This window comes from Mus caroli, chromosome 7 (genome assembly GCF_900094665.2).
Source record: "Mus caroli chromosome 7, CAROLI_EIJ_v1.1, whole genome shotgun sequence".
Taxonomy (NCBI): Eukaryota; Metazoa; Chordata; class Mammalia; order Rodentia; family Muridae; genus Mus; species Mus caroli.
Window position 1 is genome coordinate 114,679,723 of NC_034576.1, and position 16,735 is coordinate 114,696,457.

Below are 16,735 nucleotides of genomic sequence, written 5' to 3' on the forward strand. Positions count from 1 at the left end.
TCACAAGGATGGATTCTTCTCTTTTGTTTTGAGTTTCTCTCCATCCTTATAAAACCCAGCCAGGTGGCTGGTCTTCTCTTAGCTTGAGTCCATCTGTTTATCCATTCATTCACATTTATAACTAACTCTCTCCTCCAGATAAGTTTAAGCTGGTTTCTACATGCATATAGGCCACAGATTTCACATATTTGACCATATATGGATCTGGAAGGAAGTCATGCTTAGTGGCTCAAGCCTATAATCCTCTCAGGAGGCTGAGGCAAGAGGATGAGAAGTTCAAGGCCAGCCTTGAACTAAACCTGTCTCACAAAGAAGAAGGGGAAAGAGAAGGAGAGAGGGAAAGAGGAGAAACAACTTCATGTAGATTCTGAAATTTCATGTTACATTGATGTACTTATAATTTCATGTGTGTGCGTGACTCACATGCCATGGCCTGTCATGGCACACAGAGGGCAACTTGTAGAAGTTTGTTCTCTCCTTCTACCATATGGCTTCTTAGGATCAAATCAGGTTATCAAGCTTGGAGCAAGTGACATCTCACCAGCTGGCCTGTTTGGTGGTGGTTGTTGTTTTAGAGATGTGTGTGTGTGTGTGTGTGTGTACAGGTACCTATGGAGGCCAAAAGTGAGAATTAGATTTGATGGGGCTGAAGTCATAGGCAGTTGTGAGTTGCCGGTCACCAAACAGCAAGTGCTCTTACCTACTGAGCCGACCCTCCTGCCCCCAGAGTAGATTCTTATTGTCACTCCCAGCACAATAGCAACTGACTGAAACAGATCAACAAGCAGACAAAGCCTGTGGTGTGGAGAACTGCCTGTTTGACAGTTCGCCATCATTTGGGAATGGGGTCTGGGGAGCAGATGCCCTTTAGATAATCTCTGTAAGTCTCTGAATGGAAAAGCAGCGAGTCCAAGGTTACACTCCTTGCCAGCTGTCCTGTGTGGTCGATTTCTGTGCTTCCAGGAAGCAGCTCAAGGGAGGAATGAGATCTCCACAATTGTCCAGTACAGGCAGACCATAGGGTTGGAGCCAAAGGTAATGTTAACCCTGTATTCCAATAGAATATTGTCAGAAAAGAACTGGGCCCTTACAGAGGCTTTCCAGGAGTCACTCAAATCCAAAATTACTGAAGCAAGCAAATATTTTGGCCTGATTTTCCCCAAATCCATAGAAGGCATTGCTGAAGTCCAGTCCTTCCAAAGAACAGAACTTGTACTTCTTTATAACAGCAGGAGCAGCATCATGGTGACACAAGAGGCCTGGCCCCAGGTCCCAGGGTATGACACAATGGGTTTCAATAACATATCAAAGCTAGTGCCATAGCTAGGAAGCCCAGGATAAAGAGCACAGCAGCCTTTATACCAAGCAGTAAATGAGTGGGTTGTACAGTCCGCTCAGTGTGGGGTTCTGAGCTGCACACAATTCTCTTCTTGTAGAGTCACAGGAGAGGCCCAGGCATAAGATGCTTAAACCTTGTGCTTTGCACACTTGGAAAAGACACACACATGCATATGCTCACACTGCACAGAAGACAGCGTCATTCACAGATATCAGTAGCCATGTGTTACTTGTCCCCTCCATCACAGCTTCAGTGGTTATCCTAAAGACACAGGTGTATCCGGTTTATGGCCCATGGACTGCAGGAGCCCAAGGACAACTAGAAATGCAGCCCAGCACAAATCATAAACGTATGCCATGAAGTTGTTTGTTTGTTTGTTTGTTTGTTTGTTGGGTCTCTCACATGTGTAGTTATCTGGTGTAAACTTTGTAAATGGTAACATCCTGTCACAATGTCAAAAGGTTGACCACTGACCTCTTTGAGGGCTGTGTTGAAAGACTAGAGATAATCTTAAGTTGGTTGTTTAAAATAAAACAAATAAGTAGAGGAGAAATGATCAGGGCAGACAAAGATATGACAGAGGTTTCGAAAGATAAAATTATTGGATCCAGTGAACATGAATCCAACTGTTTGAAAAAATAAGATAAGCAAGTGTGACTTTTAGAACCACCAAGCTAAAAATGAAGTAAAGGAAACCTTATGATGTTTTCAATTCATGAGCAAAGTTCATCTGAAAAACCTTAATACCCGTGGCCCAGGGCGCTGTCTCTGAGCTTTAAGATACTTGCCACCAAGTTTTGTTCTGACAATGAGTTTTGTCCCCAGGACCCACATGATAGAAGGAGAGAACTGACTCCCTCATGGTGTCCTCTGACCCTCACAAGTGTGTGCACACACACAATAATAAATAAATAAATAAATAAATGTAATAAAAAATTCAACATCTACTTAGGATTAAAAAAAAATCTTTCAGCAATAGGACTTAATCCTGAAACCCTACAGCAAACATCTGTGGATCATCATTAAAGTATGCAAGGAGCTGTGGGGACAGTTATACTCCAAACTCTGGGGCCTGAGGCCGATCGAGACAGCTGTGAAGCCGTCCCGTGTGAACTGAGCCTGGAGCTCATGAGAAGTCAGAGGACATGGGTTGACCTGGAGCACAATTGCTAAAGCACTTGCTTGCCATGTATAGACAAAATCCAGAGTACAGAAGGCAGGCCTGAAACCACAGGCACTCTGAGGAAGGTGCCCCACACAGTGCATTGAGGGTTCCACCATAACCACTCGAATGCCAGCAAGCACCAGAAAGCATATCCAGCGTGTTAACAAAATTGCAGTGAACAGTAAATTAGCACAGATTCTAAGGAGGGGAAAAATAATCACATCTAAAGAATGAATTCTGAACCAGACGACAAACAAGAGTGGACCTGGTAAAAACCACACATCAATCTGCACGCAGTCAGGGGCATGGCAATCCCTCAAGAGGAAAATACACACAAAACCAGAATGGCTTCAAACAGATTTTACACATTTTTGTTGTTGTTGTTATTTTTACATTCAGAAAACAAACAGCTGGACGCTGTATGCCAGTCACGCCCAGGTAAGCGAAGACTAGGGTACACCAGGCTTGGTCACTTGAATTTGATGTTGAGGGTCACTGGATCTCAATAGAGACTGACATAATTTGCTTTGTGGTTTTGAGAGCACTCTTGGGCAAAACTAGGTCACTATAAATGACAATTAACAAGTTGGTTTGTGTTAAGCTCTAGTTTGTTTTGGTTGATTGGTTGGTTGGTTTTTTTTTTTTTTCCAGACAGAAATCACATGTGGCTCAGGCTGGCTTTGAACCCACAATTCTCTTGCTTCTACCTCCCAAGTGCTGGGGGTGGGCACCATCTTGCGCAGACACTAAGTGTTGATTTCATTATGGCAAGTGAAATCTTTCCAATGTGTCTGAAAAGATCCATGATAAGAATTCAGGAGCAAAGAAGTTTGACCGAAGACGCAAGCAGAGGATAAAAGGAAGAGTTAGATAACTGAACTGTCCTGGTCATGGCCAGAAGCCACCTTGCCTTCTGGTCACACAGCCCTCCAGGTCAGGAGTCACTGCTCTGCGGAGGAAGGGCTTTGCCTGTGACAGCTGAAGCCACTGGAAAACAATGGTAGACACAGGAAAGCAAGGAACCTGGATAGGCACCATGCATTCACATCTTTGTAGATGGTCCATTTCCATTGTATGAGCAGGAAAAGGAAAAGTGCCACTAAGGTGCTGGTGGTGGTGGTTTCAAGTTGTTAGATAAAGACAAAGTTTTATGTTTTGTTGTTTTGTTTTGTTTTGCTTTGTTTTAAGCACCTAGCTGAGGTTTTAAAGATGAATGGAAACTAACCCTAGCTGTACACCTAGACACAGCGAGGCAGACACAGGAGCAAAGGGGCAGTTTACTGAAGTGTTACTATGTACAGAGCATCGTGCTGAGACTTCCCCACCTTCTCATTTAGCAGCCCTAACCAACACTCGAGGTAGCACCGCCAGCCTCCTCATTTCAAAACGTGGGGAAGAGCAAGGCAGAGAGATAAGAGGTGACTTGGAGAATATCACAAGCCTGATTGACCTAGAAGTCCATGCCCTTCCCCGCATACCCACATCGAGAGGTAACGCTCCCTAAGCTTCATAGGCGCCACAAGGGCAGAATGTGATAGGGGACAATCATTAAGTAGAAACTGTGGGACAAACCCTTCAGTGCACTATTGGGATTAAGAGAGCAAGATCTCCCCATATCTGACACTGAAAAATCGGGTTTCCTGGTATCTTAGTTACTCTCCTGTATAAAATACCTTGACAAGATAAACATAAGGGTTTATGGTTTCTGGGGGATTGAGTGCATCATGATGGGGAAGGCACACTGGTTGAAAAGGAGTGAAAGTAGAGAGGGGAAGGCATGGTGGCTGGTCACATGGAATCTGCATTCAGGAAGCAGAGTAAACAGGAAGTGGAGCCAGGCTCTAAAGCCTCAAGGCCTGCCCCCAGTGACCCACTTTCTCCAGCCAGCCCTGGCCTCCTAAAGATTCCACAACCTCTCAAAACAGCTAGAGGTCATATGTTCAGCCACAGGAGCCTCCGGGGGACACCTGTAAACCCTTACAAGTAGCTGTATCTGCAGAGTCCCCCAAAAGGATTGTGTCTGCTAAAGAACAGAAGGCTTTAAAAAACTGAACCAAAGCCAATAAGATCACAAATTTAGTGTGCTGATAAAGGAAAATTAAGTGGCTCAGTTCATCTTGTGTTTGCTCCACACATGTCATCTGTGACATCTAAGAAATGTCTCCACCATGACAGGAGTTCCACAAGGGACACATAAGGCGGAAGCAGGGACACAGGGACACATCATGCAGGTGATGATCATTGCCTAAGTAGATCAGGCATGTCCGTGTAGCAGAGCGAATTGAATTTGAAAAACAATACCGAAAGATTCTCTGCAAACAGTAAAATAGTGCTTTAAAGCTGTTTCTTTTGGATCGGGGACAAGGAAGGGGAAGCCCAGGGCTGGTGGCAGATGGTATCTTGTTAGACGATAAGGAGAAACAGCATTTCCAACTTGCAGCTTTTCTGTTTTCTCTATCGTGGAAAATGGTTCTTAATATAGAAACATTAAACAAACATCTAGAAGAAATTGACTCTAGATGGATGATAAAATGGAAGAGCTGTGAATTTAGATTCTTTTTTTTAAAGAATTTACTATTTTTAAATGTGTGTGTGTGTGTATGCCTCTGTGTGTGTGTGTGTGTGTGTGTGTGTGTGTGTGTGTGTGTAGGTGCCCCATGGAGGAAAGGTTAAGAGCATTTACTGTTCTTACAGAAGACAGGATTTCATTTCCCAATGCGCACATCATAACTACTTAAAACTCCAGCTACAGGGCATTCATGCCCCTCTTCTAGACCCCTAGGGCACCCACACTCATATGCACTCACCCACACAGAGACATTTTCTAAAAAAGAAATTTGTCAGTTGGGCAAAAGATTTCCCTATAACAGAAGAATAAACAGGGTGGTATTTAATTTCTTTTAGTTAGTTAATTGGTTAGTTGCTAATTTTCTGAGACAGGGTCTTACTACATAGTCCCAGACTAACCTGGAACTTACCGTGTTGGCTTTGAACTTGTGGCGATCTTCCTACCTCAGCCTTCCATGTGCTAAGATATCAGGTGCCCCTCTCCACACTCAGCAAGGTATGTAATGAGATGTATACCAAGTCTTGAACTGAGTTAAGGAAAGATTCGCTACCTAAACGAAACACAGAGCACCTATGTACCATTGCTATTGTGGAAAGCCAGAGTTCCTTTGTAAGTTAATATGAACTTCAATGACCAGGGCTGTTAAAAAAACATGTCTGTAACTCTGGATCACAGGGCAAAGGTGTGAGAATCTCCCTACCTCCTCTATATTTCCACAAGGTTTCTCTGTTGTGATTTGAGTTTATCTGGTCACAAAGATTAATTGACAATATTATTGTTCAGTAGACACACAGAACCCTCTCCAAATGTCTAGAGATAGCAAATATAACAATCACTCAACCTCTGGCTTTGGTATAAACCAAATCAATAGAATACTTTTGCAATCTTGAATCAGGGGTTGGAGAGAGGTCTCAGTAACTAAAAGCACCCAAGTTTGACCCCTGGTACCACACAGCAACTCTCAAGGATCTGTTTTCTTCTTCTAGCCTCTGTGGGCACCATGCATGCACTTGGTGCATAATTATGTTCAATAAAAGGGAGTATCTATTCTGTAATAATATAGGAGTACATATTTATCTCTCACTCGATTCGATCCTAATTGTATTATTTTCATCATTTGGCTTTTCTTCAGGGGGAAACAATCAAAATGCCAGTCACCAGCCTTTGATCAAGTGTCGTGTGACCATCCCTGGATGGGAAGGGACCACACACCACCTGGGCACTCGTTAGGAGTTTGATTTGCAGAGGGGTGAAGAGCATGAGCAAAGGTCACCACTGGGCAGCTAGGGCTTCTCTGATGCAGAAACAGACATCAGTTTTATGGACACACAAGTAGGCAGGAGATGAGTCCTTTATGGGAAGGACATTAGTCATCACGGGCATGCAACCTTGGAATTGAAGTAGTCCTATCCTCCATGCCCAGCAGTCCTCCCCCCAGAGCAGGCTCAGGTGGGTTTCATTTGCAATGCCCATGACCTTGAAGCATCCACAGGGTGCCAGGAACTGCTTTCCTGCTGAGCCCTGCTTGCCATAAACATGGCCCGCTAAAGTGGCTCGGAAGCAGTTTGATCATGGGGCGAGAAATGCCAATCTAACCCATTTGCCATTGATTTCTTAAGCAGATTCAGGGACACAGGATGAAGCCCAGCTTTTGCAGGAATGGTTTAAGCTGGTTCTGGAGAAGAATAAATTAATGCGATATGAGTCGGAGCTACTGATCATGTAAGTAAAGCAACACAGATAACAGTGAGTGCTAACAGCCTGGTAGCGGGAGCGGGTGGCTCACCGTCCTTGGCTGGAGTCCCAGGGTTTTTCTTCTTTGTGCATACGGAACAGTGATTGAAGCAAATTGGTATTTTGTGTCTTGCATATCATGCTGGCATTAGTGGCAAGACTCTTTACTTGTCTGCTCTCTCCGCAGAGTTCAGTGGCTAAAATAGATTTCAGTAGCAGGTCAGGAGCTAGAAGGTAGCCGGTCTATTCCTGGCTACCTTCTACACACACACACACACACACACACACACACACACACCACCACCATCAGTGGGGAATCTGTGCTTGGCCCCTCTGTGTGAACCATGGGGAATCTGCCTGACCACTTCCTGGTGGTTTTAACAAAAGAAAGGCTGAACCCTGGTTGTCTTTGATCTGTCTGTGTGTCTTCTTGGAGAAAGGGCTGGTGACCTGGTCAAATGGTCAGAAAGATCCCAGCTCATCACACAGTTCTGCACCAGACAAAGGGCACCAAACCCACACATCATTCTGAAGAAAGAGAAAATAGCATTGTCTATAAACCACTAAACTCCAGAATTACACTGTGCATTTTCATTTTTCCTCCACCCCTGAGAGGTCATCTGGGGACTTTAGAGGTGGTTCACTCTTCCCTGCCAGGGTTCTGAACCAGGTGAGAAGTAGGCAAGCCATCCAAATATTACATGCATTATTAATAGTGACTAATGGCCGAGGATAAGACCCCAGGCAGGCTGACTAACTAGTTTCTTAGTTACTATCAAGTACATGACTCAGTAATAGGAATGTCTTTCCTTAATCTGGAAGCAAGGAGTCCACATGAAGGGGCTGAGAGAGCCTCATTCTCCTGGATGCTCTCACAGGGACTCCTTCCTTGCCTTTTCTACTTCTTGTGGCTTTGGCCATTCCTTGGCAATAGCTCTGTCACTACAGCACCTTATGTCTCCATCCAGCCTTCTCTGTGTGTCTGTGTCTCTTCCGTGTCTGTCTCTTAAAAGTCTTCTCTCACTGGGCTATCGGCCTAATAATATAATCCACATGTGACCATCTCAAGGTCCCTAACAGTGTCGGCAAAGACCCCCTTTTAAATAACATCACGTTCACTATTTCCAGGGCTCAGGATGTGGCATGCCTTTCCTATTCAACCCATTACAGTAGCCAAATCTCAGAACTGGATATGTCTACCTAATGAAAAAAGGAAGTGGACCTACTTGATCCTAAGGGAAAAGACTTTTTCCTAGACCTTGGGTCTCAAGGGTGGGGGTGGGGAGGTGATATTCCCGGTGGAGGCTATTTAGCAATGACCGGGAAGATGTGTTTGGTTGTCACACATAGGGCTCTGATTGAAAACTAGTGACTACTAGCCAAGGATGCTAAGCTTTCTCCCTGTAATACACAGGGCACCTCCTCCTCCCACCAAACAAGGAACCAGCAGCCTAAAGGACTAAAGGTGTCAGCACTATGAAATCTTACCAAAATCCCAGGCAAAGCCCAGTGCTTGCTGAAGATAGGCTGAGCCTGGGAAAATTGAGGAGAACATGGCTCATCCTGAGAGTGGGGGTGGAAGGGTTAGAGAAGGAGACCAGAGTTACACTTACCATTTTCTGACCACATGGAAGGGAATGCCAGGCATGGGGAAGGGGAATCCTTTCTAGCAATCATTTGTTTCTAGACCATTGTTTAGCTGATGAGTATAGTAAGTCTCAGAGGAATTATGCAGTGTGTCCACATCTGCCTAGCTACAAAGTCCTTATATGCCGCCATATATACAGTCTGCATTGGGGCTAGGTCTGAATTATAAAATCCTTCCAACAGACTATCAAGAACATCTTCTTTATACCAGGAACTCATCTGATTTCTATAGAAATAGGCCACAGCTAGTCATGGAGATGCAAGCCTAGAATCCAAGCACTTTGGAGGTCGGGGGAGTTGCTGAGAAGTGAACACAAGGTGTGATGGCAATAAGAAAGTCCATCAAGGGTTCCATGGTGGAGACAAGAATCTGTCTTGGGGAAGAGAGGGACTGGTATGGCTGCAGACCAGAGCCAGCAGCTTCTCTAGAGAGTACACCGGTCAAGGAGAGTACTTCTCCATAAGAAGTCAAATAGGACAACCAGGGTATGTGCACTGGACAAAGGAATATTGGAGGATAGGTTTTGGTTGGAGAAAGACCTGTATGAACAAGGAGAGATGTCTTAGATGGGTGTGTCCATCAGACTCTTTGGGATGTGAAGTTAAGAAAGAATGAGTGGTATGTGGGATTCCTTGAGGATGACACCTACGAAGGGTAAAGAGCAGGAGATGGGTAGAGTTAGAGTCTTGGGCCCCTACCCCAGTTCTGATTCTTTAATAAAAACAGAGGAGGAAGGAAGACGACTTGGGCAGGAGGAGTTCCGGATGTAACATAGCTCTGGGTCTTAGCTAAGACCCAGGAACATCAGACTGGAGACAAGCCATCAGAGTGCTGGCAACCATGTCAGCTCTCACATCTCTACGATGCCCAGCCATTGGCTGTGAGCCACCCAGGAACAGCAGGGCTTCAACATGACACTGAAGCTGATTCTATAGTGGCCCCCATGTCACTAAGCTTCCCCAGAGAATTCTCCCTGCCATCTGAGCTGCCACCACCTCTGAGTCCAGAGATGATAAGTGTCCGTAATAAGGCAGAACTTTAGCCCAAACAGAAGTAAAAGCAGTTTCAGGGCTGGGGACGTAGCTTAACTGAGAGAGTGCTTGCCTAGCACGCGTGAAGCCCTGGGTTCAACCCCCAGTACCACAGGTGTGGTGGCACACAATCATAGTACCAGCATTGTATGTAAGGGTAAAGGTGTGTGTATGTGGAGAGGTTGTCAGGAAGAGCAAGAGTTCAAGGTCATTCTTGGTGACACAGCAAGTCTGAGGCTAGCCTGTACTACATGAAGCCCCATCTTGAAAACAAAAAAGTGAAATAAGAAAACAGATGGTAACAACAGGGTAGACTAGAGTGACCCCAACACTGTCACAGGGACACATGGAAATGCAGGTTGGGTCTGGAAGAGAAAGTCCCAACAGGAGGAATGGAGGGGCTCATTCCTGAACCTTGGCATCATTGTGGCCCTAGCTCCCCCCTCTTCTCCCTCACCCTCTAGTCTCTGTGAGGGTACGTGGGCTGCGGTGCCTGCTGAGCCCTTGGGGGACACTCAGTGCTTCTCCTCTCAACCCTTCATTTTCTCTAGTCTTGAGGATCACGTAGCTCAAACTATCACCTCTTGACATCACCACGTTGTCTAGATCCTCATTTCTCTGAACTCCAGAGTGGCATTGGGGATCCCCCCAGCAATGCATGGGCCAGCATCTGGTGATCGACATGGTAGGAAATGACTGGGGCATCCCCAGGCTCAAAAGCCAAGTTCCCAGCTGACCTTCCAAGGGGACTCAGCTCCATTCCGTGCTCTGCTGTTCCCCACAGAGGCAAACCCTAAAGAGCAGTTTGGTGGCCTTCAACCTCTCTACATTTCTCTCATCCTCTCTCAAATTCAACGTATTTCTGCCATTTTTCTGGGCACCTATGGTGGCCCCAACAGTGGCAATACTTTCTATTAGACATATTAAAAGATGCCAATTTTAATGGGAAAAAAGACTGCTGGTCCATGGGTGCCTCCATTTGCGTTTTCACACAGTCCCCTGTTAATGGCTGGAACATTTTCTTGTACTCAGGGCCCAAGAACTACAACTGGAAGATCATCAGAGCAGACTGGAGCAGAAACTACGACAGAAAATGCTCAAGGATGGTGAGTATGGGGTACATTTGGGGCCCCTGCTGAAGACACACACACACCTCACAATTGAGCAAGTCATGCTACAGATAGGAATGAAGAACCCATCCTAGCTTGCACAGCCCCCAGCCTGAGGTGGACTCAAAGCACTTCCCCTCTCACATTCAAAGTCTCTCTTTGTAGCTAAGGCTGGCCCTAAACTGTAGCTGTCCTCAGCCTCCCAAGTATTGAGATTATAAGCGTGTACCACCATACCCAGCTCAGACTATATCTTCCCTTTTTAAAAAAATTACATTTTTGCTTATTTATTCATGGGGGTAGGGACCATGCATGCTCTAGCACATTGGTGGAATTCAGAGGACAATTTATGGGAGTCATTTCTCTCCTTCCACTATGTGGGGCCTGGGAATTGAATTCAGGCCATTAGGCTTGATAACAAGCACCTTTATCTGCCCAACCATTTCTATTTGTAAGAAACCATATTAGGCCACACTACATAGCACTATTAAGGAAAGTATACAGGCCAGCCAGAGTGGTGCATGCCTATAATCCCAGCAGCAAAGACAAGAGAGACCTTGCCTAGAACATGGTGGAAGGTGAGAGCCAACTCCTACAAGTTGTCCTTAGACCTCCACATGCATATCACAGTGGTGCATGCCTATAATCCCAGTTCATTGGAGGAAGAGGTAGGAGGATCAAGAGTTCAAGACCAGTTGCAGCTATCTGACAAGTTTGAGGCCAGCCTGGGAAACAGGAGATCGTGTGCACACATGCACACATATACACATACATCAACTGTTTAAAACAAAACAAAAGGTACAATTTATCATTGTATACAAATGACAGAAATGTTGCTCTCACTGGCTTAGGAGCCCCTGGTTGGCAATTTGCTTTGTTGTAGCTCAGATGTGCTTAGGAAAACAGCCCTTCTCCTGTTCAGTTTCTTCCTTGGAAGGAAGGAAGGAAGGAAGGTTGAGGCTCGACAGGGTATGGCTACATTAACTTCTCTGTGCTCTCTACACACACACACACACACACACACACACACACACACACACACAAGCGTGTCCACACACAATCTCAAGGTGAAATCTGAGCTGACTCCCACACAAAGCACCTACTTTTCTCTGTGGCTTTGTGAATAGCTCCTTGGTGTTAGATTCACTTCCTTGTAACCAAAGGACATAACAAGCCCAGAACCATTGTGAACTCCTCTGCTAAGAACTCCCTTGACCCCAGTCTTTCCCGAGCATTGATTTTTTTTCCTTATTCTTCTTTTCTTTAGAGGGCCAGAAAGACGAGAATGACCTAAAGGAGGAGCAAGAAATATTCGAGGAGATGATGCAGGTGATTGAGCAAAGAAACAAGCTCGTGGATTCCCTAGAGGAACAGCGGGTCAAAGAAAGAACCCAAGATCAACACTTTGAAAACTTTGTTCTCTCCAGAGGCTATCAGCTCAGCAGGACTTGAAGTGCCCTTCCCCGCTGAAGCCAGAGAGCCAAGAACACCACACTTTCCCACCGAGGCACTGAATTTAAAGCCTACTGCCTTAAAAAAAATAATAAAAAGATAATGATGTCTCTTATATGAGCTGCATATGGTAGTTCACATCTGTAATCCCTGCTGAGAAAGGCTGAGGCAGGAGGAGTGCTATGAGTTCCAGGATAGCCTGAGTTGTATAAAGAGACCCTGTCTCAAAAACCCAAACATCCCTTTTAGGTCTTATATCTGTTGTAGATTCTCAGAATTTTTTTCCCAAAGGCTATAATGGAACAGTGAGAAAGGTCCTTGAACTTGGCAGTGCCAGAGAGCCGGTCCTGAGAGTGCAGGTGTTCTAGGCAGATGACCAGCATTGTCTTTTCCCTGGAAAGCCGTTTTCTTTGTTCATTGAGTTACATGTTTTAAGACTTTTAAGAAATGCCTTTTCATTAATACGAGCGTGTTTGTCCTTTTTGCATGGCTGACCAGTTTCCAAATGTCAGGGCGCAGCAGCAGCAGTTTAAAGATTAGCTTAATATTTAAATTGTGTTTCCAGAGAAAGCAGAGAAACCCTGAGATTACTGATTAAATAAAGCCAATAACTCATATAGCAGGTGTTAATTCAATCCAGGGTGAATTTAATTTACCAGGTATATTTATAAGCCTTAATATAATATACATAAGCAATGAAGGTTGAACAAAAACATTTGAGCCTTAATTTAATTTTTTTTGAAAAAGAAAAAAAGGAAATAAAACTTAAAATTCATGCCAGCAGGATTCTTGGTTTTCACCAAATCCTCTGACTCAGAGAAGCCTGTTGTTCCCACAGTGCTCTGCTTCCAACCCTGGACCATAATAAGTGCTTTTAGGGAATGAATGGCCCTGAAGTGCTTTGGGAGTGAGGAGGTGGTGGTGGCAGAAGGGAAGCTTTCACTTGTTGATAAAACATGACATATCTACTAAACAAACAAAGCGAGGCACCAGGGGAAGGGGCTTCGCCATGCTCACCTGTGCTCATCTGAAGTGTGCACGGTCCCTGAGAGACAAGGACAAACCACTTCTGATTTCCAGTGCAGGCAGTGCTAACCGCATTTATCTAACTCCAAATTGAATCGTGTGTGTGTGTGTGGGGGGGGGCAGACAGACAGACACAGAGACAGACAAAATGACACAGAGAGACAGATGGAAATTTAAACTGTGCAGAAACACAGTTGTCGATGACTTGAGTGTGCACACATTGGGGTTCCTTGAGTATTTGGACAGTGCACACAGGGATGAAAGACAGCAAGATTTAGAGTGGTGATTTATATTGTTGTAAAATATTTGGCTGTTCTCCTTTTATGGAATCCTTAGAAGATTTAAGCTGCTAGTGATGAGACTAGAGGATTCTTAAGTGTGTATCTGTATGCTCATTTCCATGACTGTTTAAGTGTTTCCTCAGCCAAAGGTGCTTTGTAGCTGTTGACTGTAAATGGTGGCTGGATTTTTTTTTCTCAATCTAGGTTGACCTATTAACCACCCTCATCTGAAAGGCTGTCTGTATGGTCAGCTTGGCTGGGGACAGCCAGATCTAGATGCACAGAGATCTTGTCTGACCGCAGTTGTGCAGTGTTTTGAGGCACAGCCCGCTATGGGACACCAAGGCCTGTGGTTACTTTTATTCCTTTTGCTTTCTTTTGAGTCTTCTAGTGCCTTTGATTCTACTTTGAGGACAGTGGTGGCATATTCTTATCTACTTACCCACAAAACCTGACATCTCTGGCAAGTTATTTTTATTTTCATATTTAGTGGACATGGGTTATGTGATTTCCTGTCATTCTGATTCTCCTAGGTTGTCATTTGAAGAGGACCTTTCAAAACAAAGATATAACAATGGAAGTAACATGATGCCTCAATGTTTGAGGCAGTGATTTACAGAGTAATAAACATATATAGAGATCATTAAAATATTTTTGGCCTGGTGGCACATACCTTTGATCCCAGCACTCAGGAGGCAGAGGCAGGTGGATCTCTTTGAGTCTCAAGAACAGCCAGATTTACATAATGAGTTCCACGTCAGTCAGAGTTACATAGGCAGACTTTGTCTCAAAATTTTTCTTTTCAGCCCTTGTAAAGAAATTGAGAAGAATATTGGATGCACAGGGATGAATCATTCTGACAAAGATGTATAGTTTCCACTCTCCCAGTTAGATGAAAGTGTCCTGTCTGACGGCTGCATGTATTTAACAGAGGATGTGTAAGTTTACAGTTCCTACGTTGTCCCTGTGAAAAAGAACTGGCACGTTTAGCTAGTTATAAAAAAGATGCTCTCAAGGTGGCCAGAGGAGGGTGATGCTTGGTCCTGTTGTTGGGTTATTACACTGTGGCTGCTGAGCTACTTAACAGGGCTTGCCTGTTAGCAATAGAGAATGTTCTAGACACTCAAAATTTACAGGGCACAACATCTTGAAGACATTTGTTTTTATTTTTTGCTTGTTGTGGTGTGTGTTTGTGTATGTGCATGTGTGTGCGTGTGTGAGCATGCGCTTATACAACAAAGCAGGATTGTGAAAGGATTCTGAACTACAGAAGAGTTAGTTCTAGGGTAGAAAGTCGAGAAGAACTGGCCTCGTTCTCCAGCCTTGGGTCATATTTCACAGCTTCAGAGGCAAGCCAGACAGGTTCTGATAATCACAGCTCAGATTTTACCCAAGCTGCATCAAGACTTGTTCTTAAGGGTGGTCTCCCCAACCGTCCACCTATTGATCTACTTATTCAACATTCTCTGAATGTCGGTGGGGTGCTGGATGCTAGGCTGCAGAAAAGAGATTTGCCGCCTTCATCTCCAAAGAGAAACATGAGTCAGGAAACCACTGGCATCCCCAAGGAAAAGCATAAGGAAATAAATGGCTTTGAAAAAAATCATCTACTCTCCTCAGTAGAAGGACTTCTCTCCCCCAACTACTGTAGTCTGGAAATAAGAATAAACTCATGTGACTAAAGCTGTGAACACTTCTCTCAGGTTGTAGCGTTTTCTTTAGACTTCCTTGTTGGCAGCGTCAGGCTGCTTGGAATCAATCGATGCCGAGCTACTGCGTGTTAATTACCACTGAGAAAGGAAGTGGCAGGTGGTGCTGGCTCTGATGAGCTGCGATGCAATTGATGTTTTCCGCATTTGGGGGGCCAGGGGGGGATGACAATTTGGTGATGTCTCTCTTCCCAAGCAGCAGACTGATAGGCTTCTCTTTCCAAACTGAAAATGGCAGCATGCCCCACCCAGGTGGCTGATCAGAGAAACTACCTCAGCAGGGCAGAGGTGGCAGGGGCCAGCTGGCTCCACCCCACCCCCACCGCTCCAATGGAGAGACTGGCGGGGCGGCTGAGTGAGGGGCAGATGCAATATGGGGACTGATTATTCTCAGAAGTTTCACGTGGGGCAGAGTCTCCTGTTTCACCTGCTCTTGATCATCTCACCTCAATGCTGACTCGATTGTAAACGATTAGTCTGCAGCGACAATTGGTTGATGGAAACGTGTTATATGTGCATGGGTCTAAATACCGAAATGAACCCTCAGATATATGGTTTTGTGTCTCAGGAATCAAAACATATTCATGTGGGCTTGCCGGAGGCCCTCTGAGGGTAGCGTTCATTTCATCTCTTTCTTCTCGGTGAAAGAGCCCGGACAAAGCCCTGATTTCATGTGGGAGTCTGGGAATTAGCATGGGACCTCTCATTACACTAGGCACCTGGAGGGATTTACCTGCTGGGCCTCTGGTTGGATTCCAGTGGGAGAAATGGAGAGAGCTCAAATCAGGGGTGTTCTCACAACAAAGAAAGCTATTTTTAATGTCATTGTAGGGGAGGGGTGAGGCCAGCCTTGCCCAGCCTGCCGAGTCTTCTCATCTTCTCGCCTAGGAAAGGCTGGTTTTGAATTTCCCTTATTCACCAGGGACACACCCTTCTGCACAGAGCTGACTGCCTCCTTCCACTCAGTCTTTGAGGATCAAGTTTGTTTTGCCTCCATTCTTCACCTCGGCACATGTAAATGTATAGAATAGCAGTTATACTGCACCTGAATGGCCCCAGCAGGAAACCAACTGTCTGGGGGGAGGGGAGGGGGGGGGCACCTCCTATCTGCTCACCCCGCTGCATCTGCATCATGGGAAAGCTTTGTCTGATCCACCTTTTGAAAGGATTTGCTTTTCTCCTTGGCTCTCAGTGTTATCAGTGCGTTGTAGGCACTGCCCTGTGAGGTGAAGAGGCAGAGAGTCACCTTGGAGGAGCTGGGCTGGAATTGTTAGGGAACCTGTAGGGACTCTGCTGCCTTCTCAGTGGGCCTCAGTCTCAGACAGACTCTGCCTTTCTATACTTGTTAGCTACAGATCCTGAACTAGCATCCTGAGCTTTCAGGGGCAAGCTGGGTAGTTGGGCTCATTTTTGCAGAAGAGGGAGGAGGAGGGGGAGGAGAAGAAAGGGGAGGGGAAGAGAGAGGGGGAGAGAGAGAGAAACAAAAGCCATGGCAACACAGTAGCTCACCAGGAGAGCCGCTGGACCCACACCCATGATCATGAATTCGGTCATCAAATTCAGCTTGTCCCACCTGTTGGGTGCTATAAATTCTACCTATGTTTTATCCTGTCCACTCCTGAAAAATGCAGTACTTAAGAAAAACACTGAATTTTCAGAGGAAGAGCCTGAG

The 16,735-nt window shown here is 45.2% G+C and overlaps 1 protein-coding gene across 3 annotated transcripts in view; it reads left to right on the forward strand.

The window, feature by feature from the left end:
• Positions 1–12,162, forward strand: part of Micalcl (MICAL C-terminal like) — a 48,524-nt gene extending 36,362 nt beyond the window's left edge. For 2 of the 3 annotated variants that reach the window (XM_021169144.1, XM_021169145.2), the window contains exons 8-10: positions 6,693–6,795; positions 10,519–10,592; positions 11,863–12,161. In XM_021169144.1, coding sequence (XP_021024803.1) covers positions 6,693–6,795; positions 10,519–10,592; positions 11,863–12,047 — 362 coding nt within the window. In that variant the 3' untranslated portion in view covers positions 12,048–12,161. Of the gene's footprint in view, positions 1–6,692; positions 6,796–10,518; positions 10,593–11,862 lie in introns of all 3 variants that reach the window. The other variant, XM_021169147.2, reaches the window with a different exon arrangement.
• Positions 12,163–16,735: the final 4,573 nt, after the last annotated feature.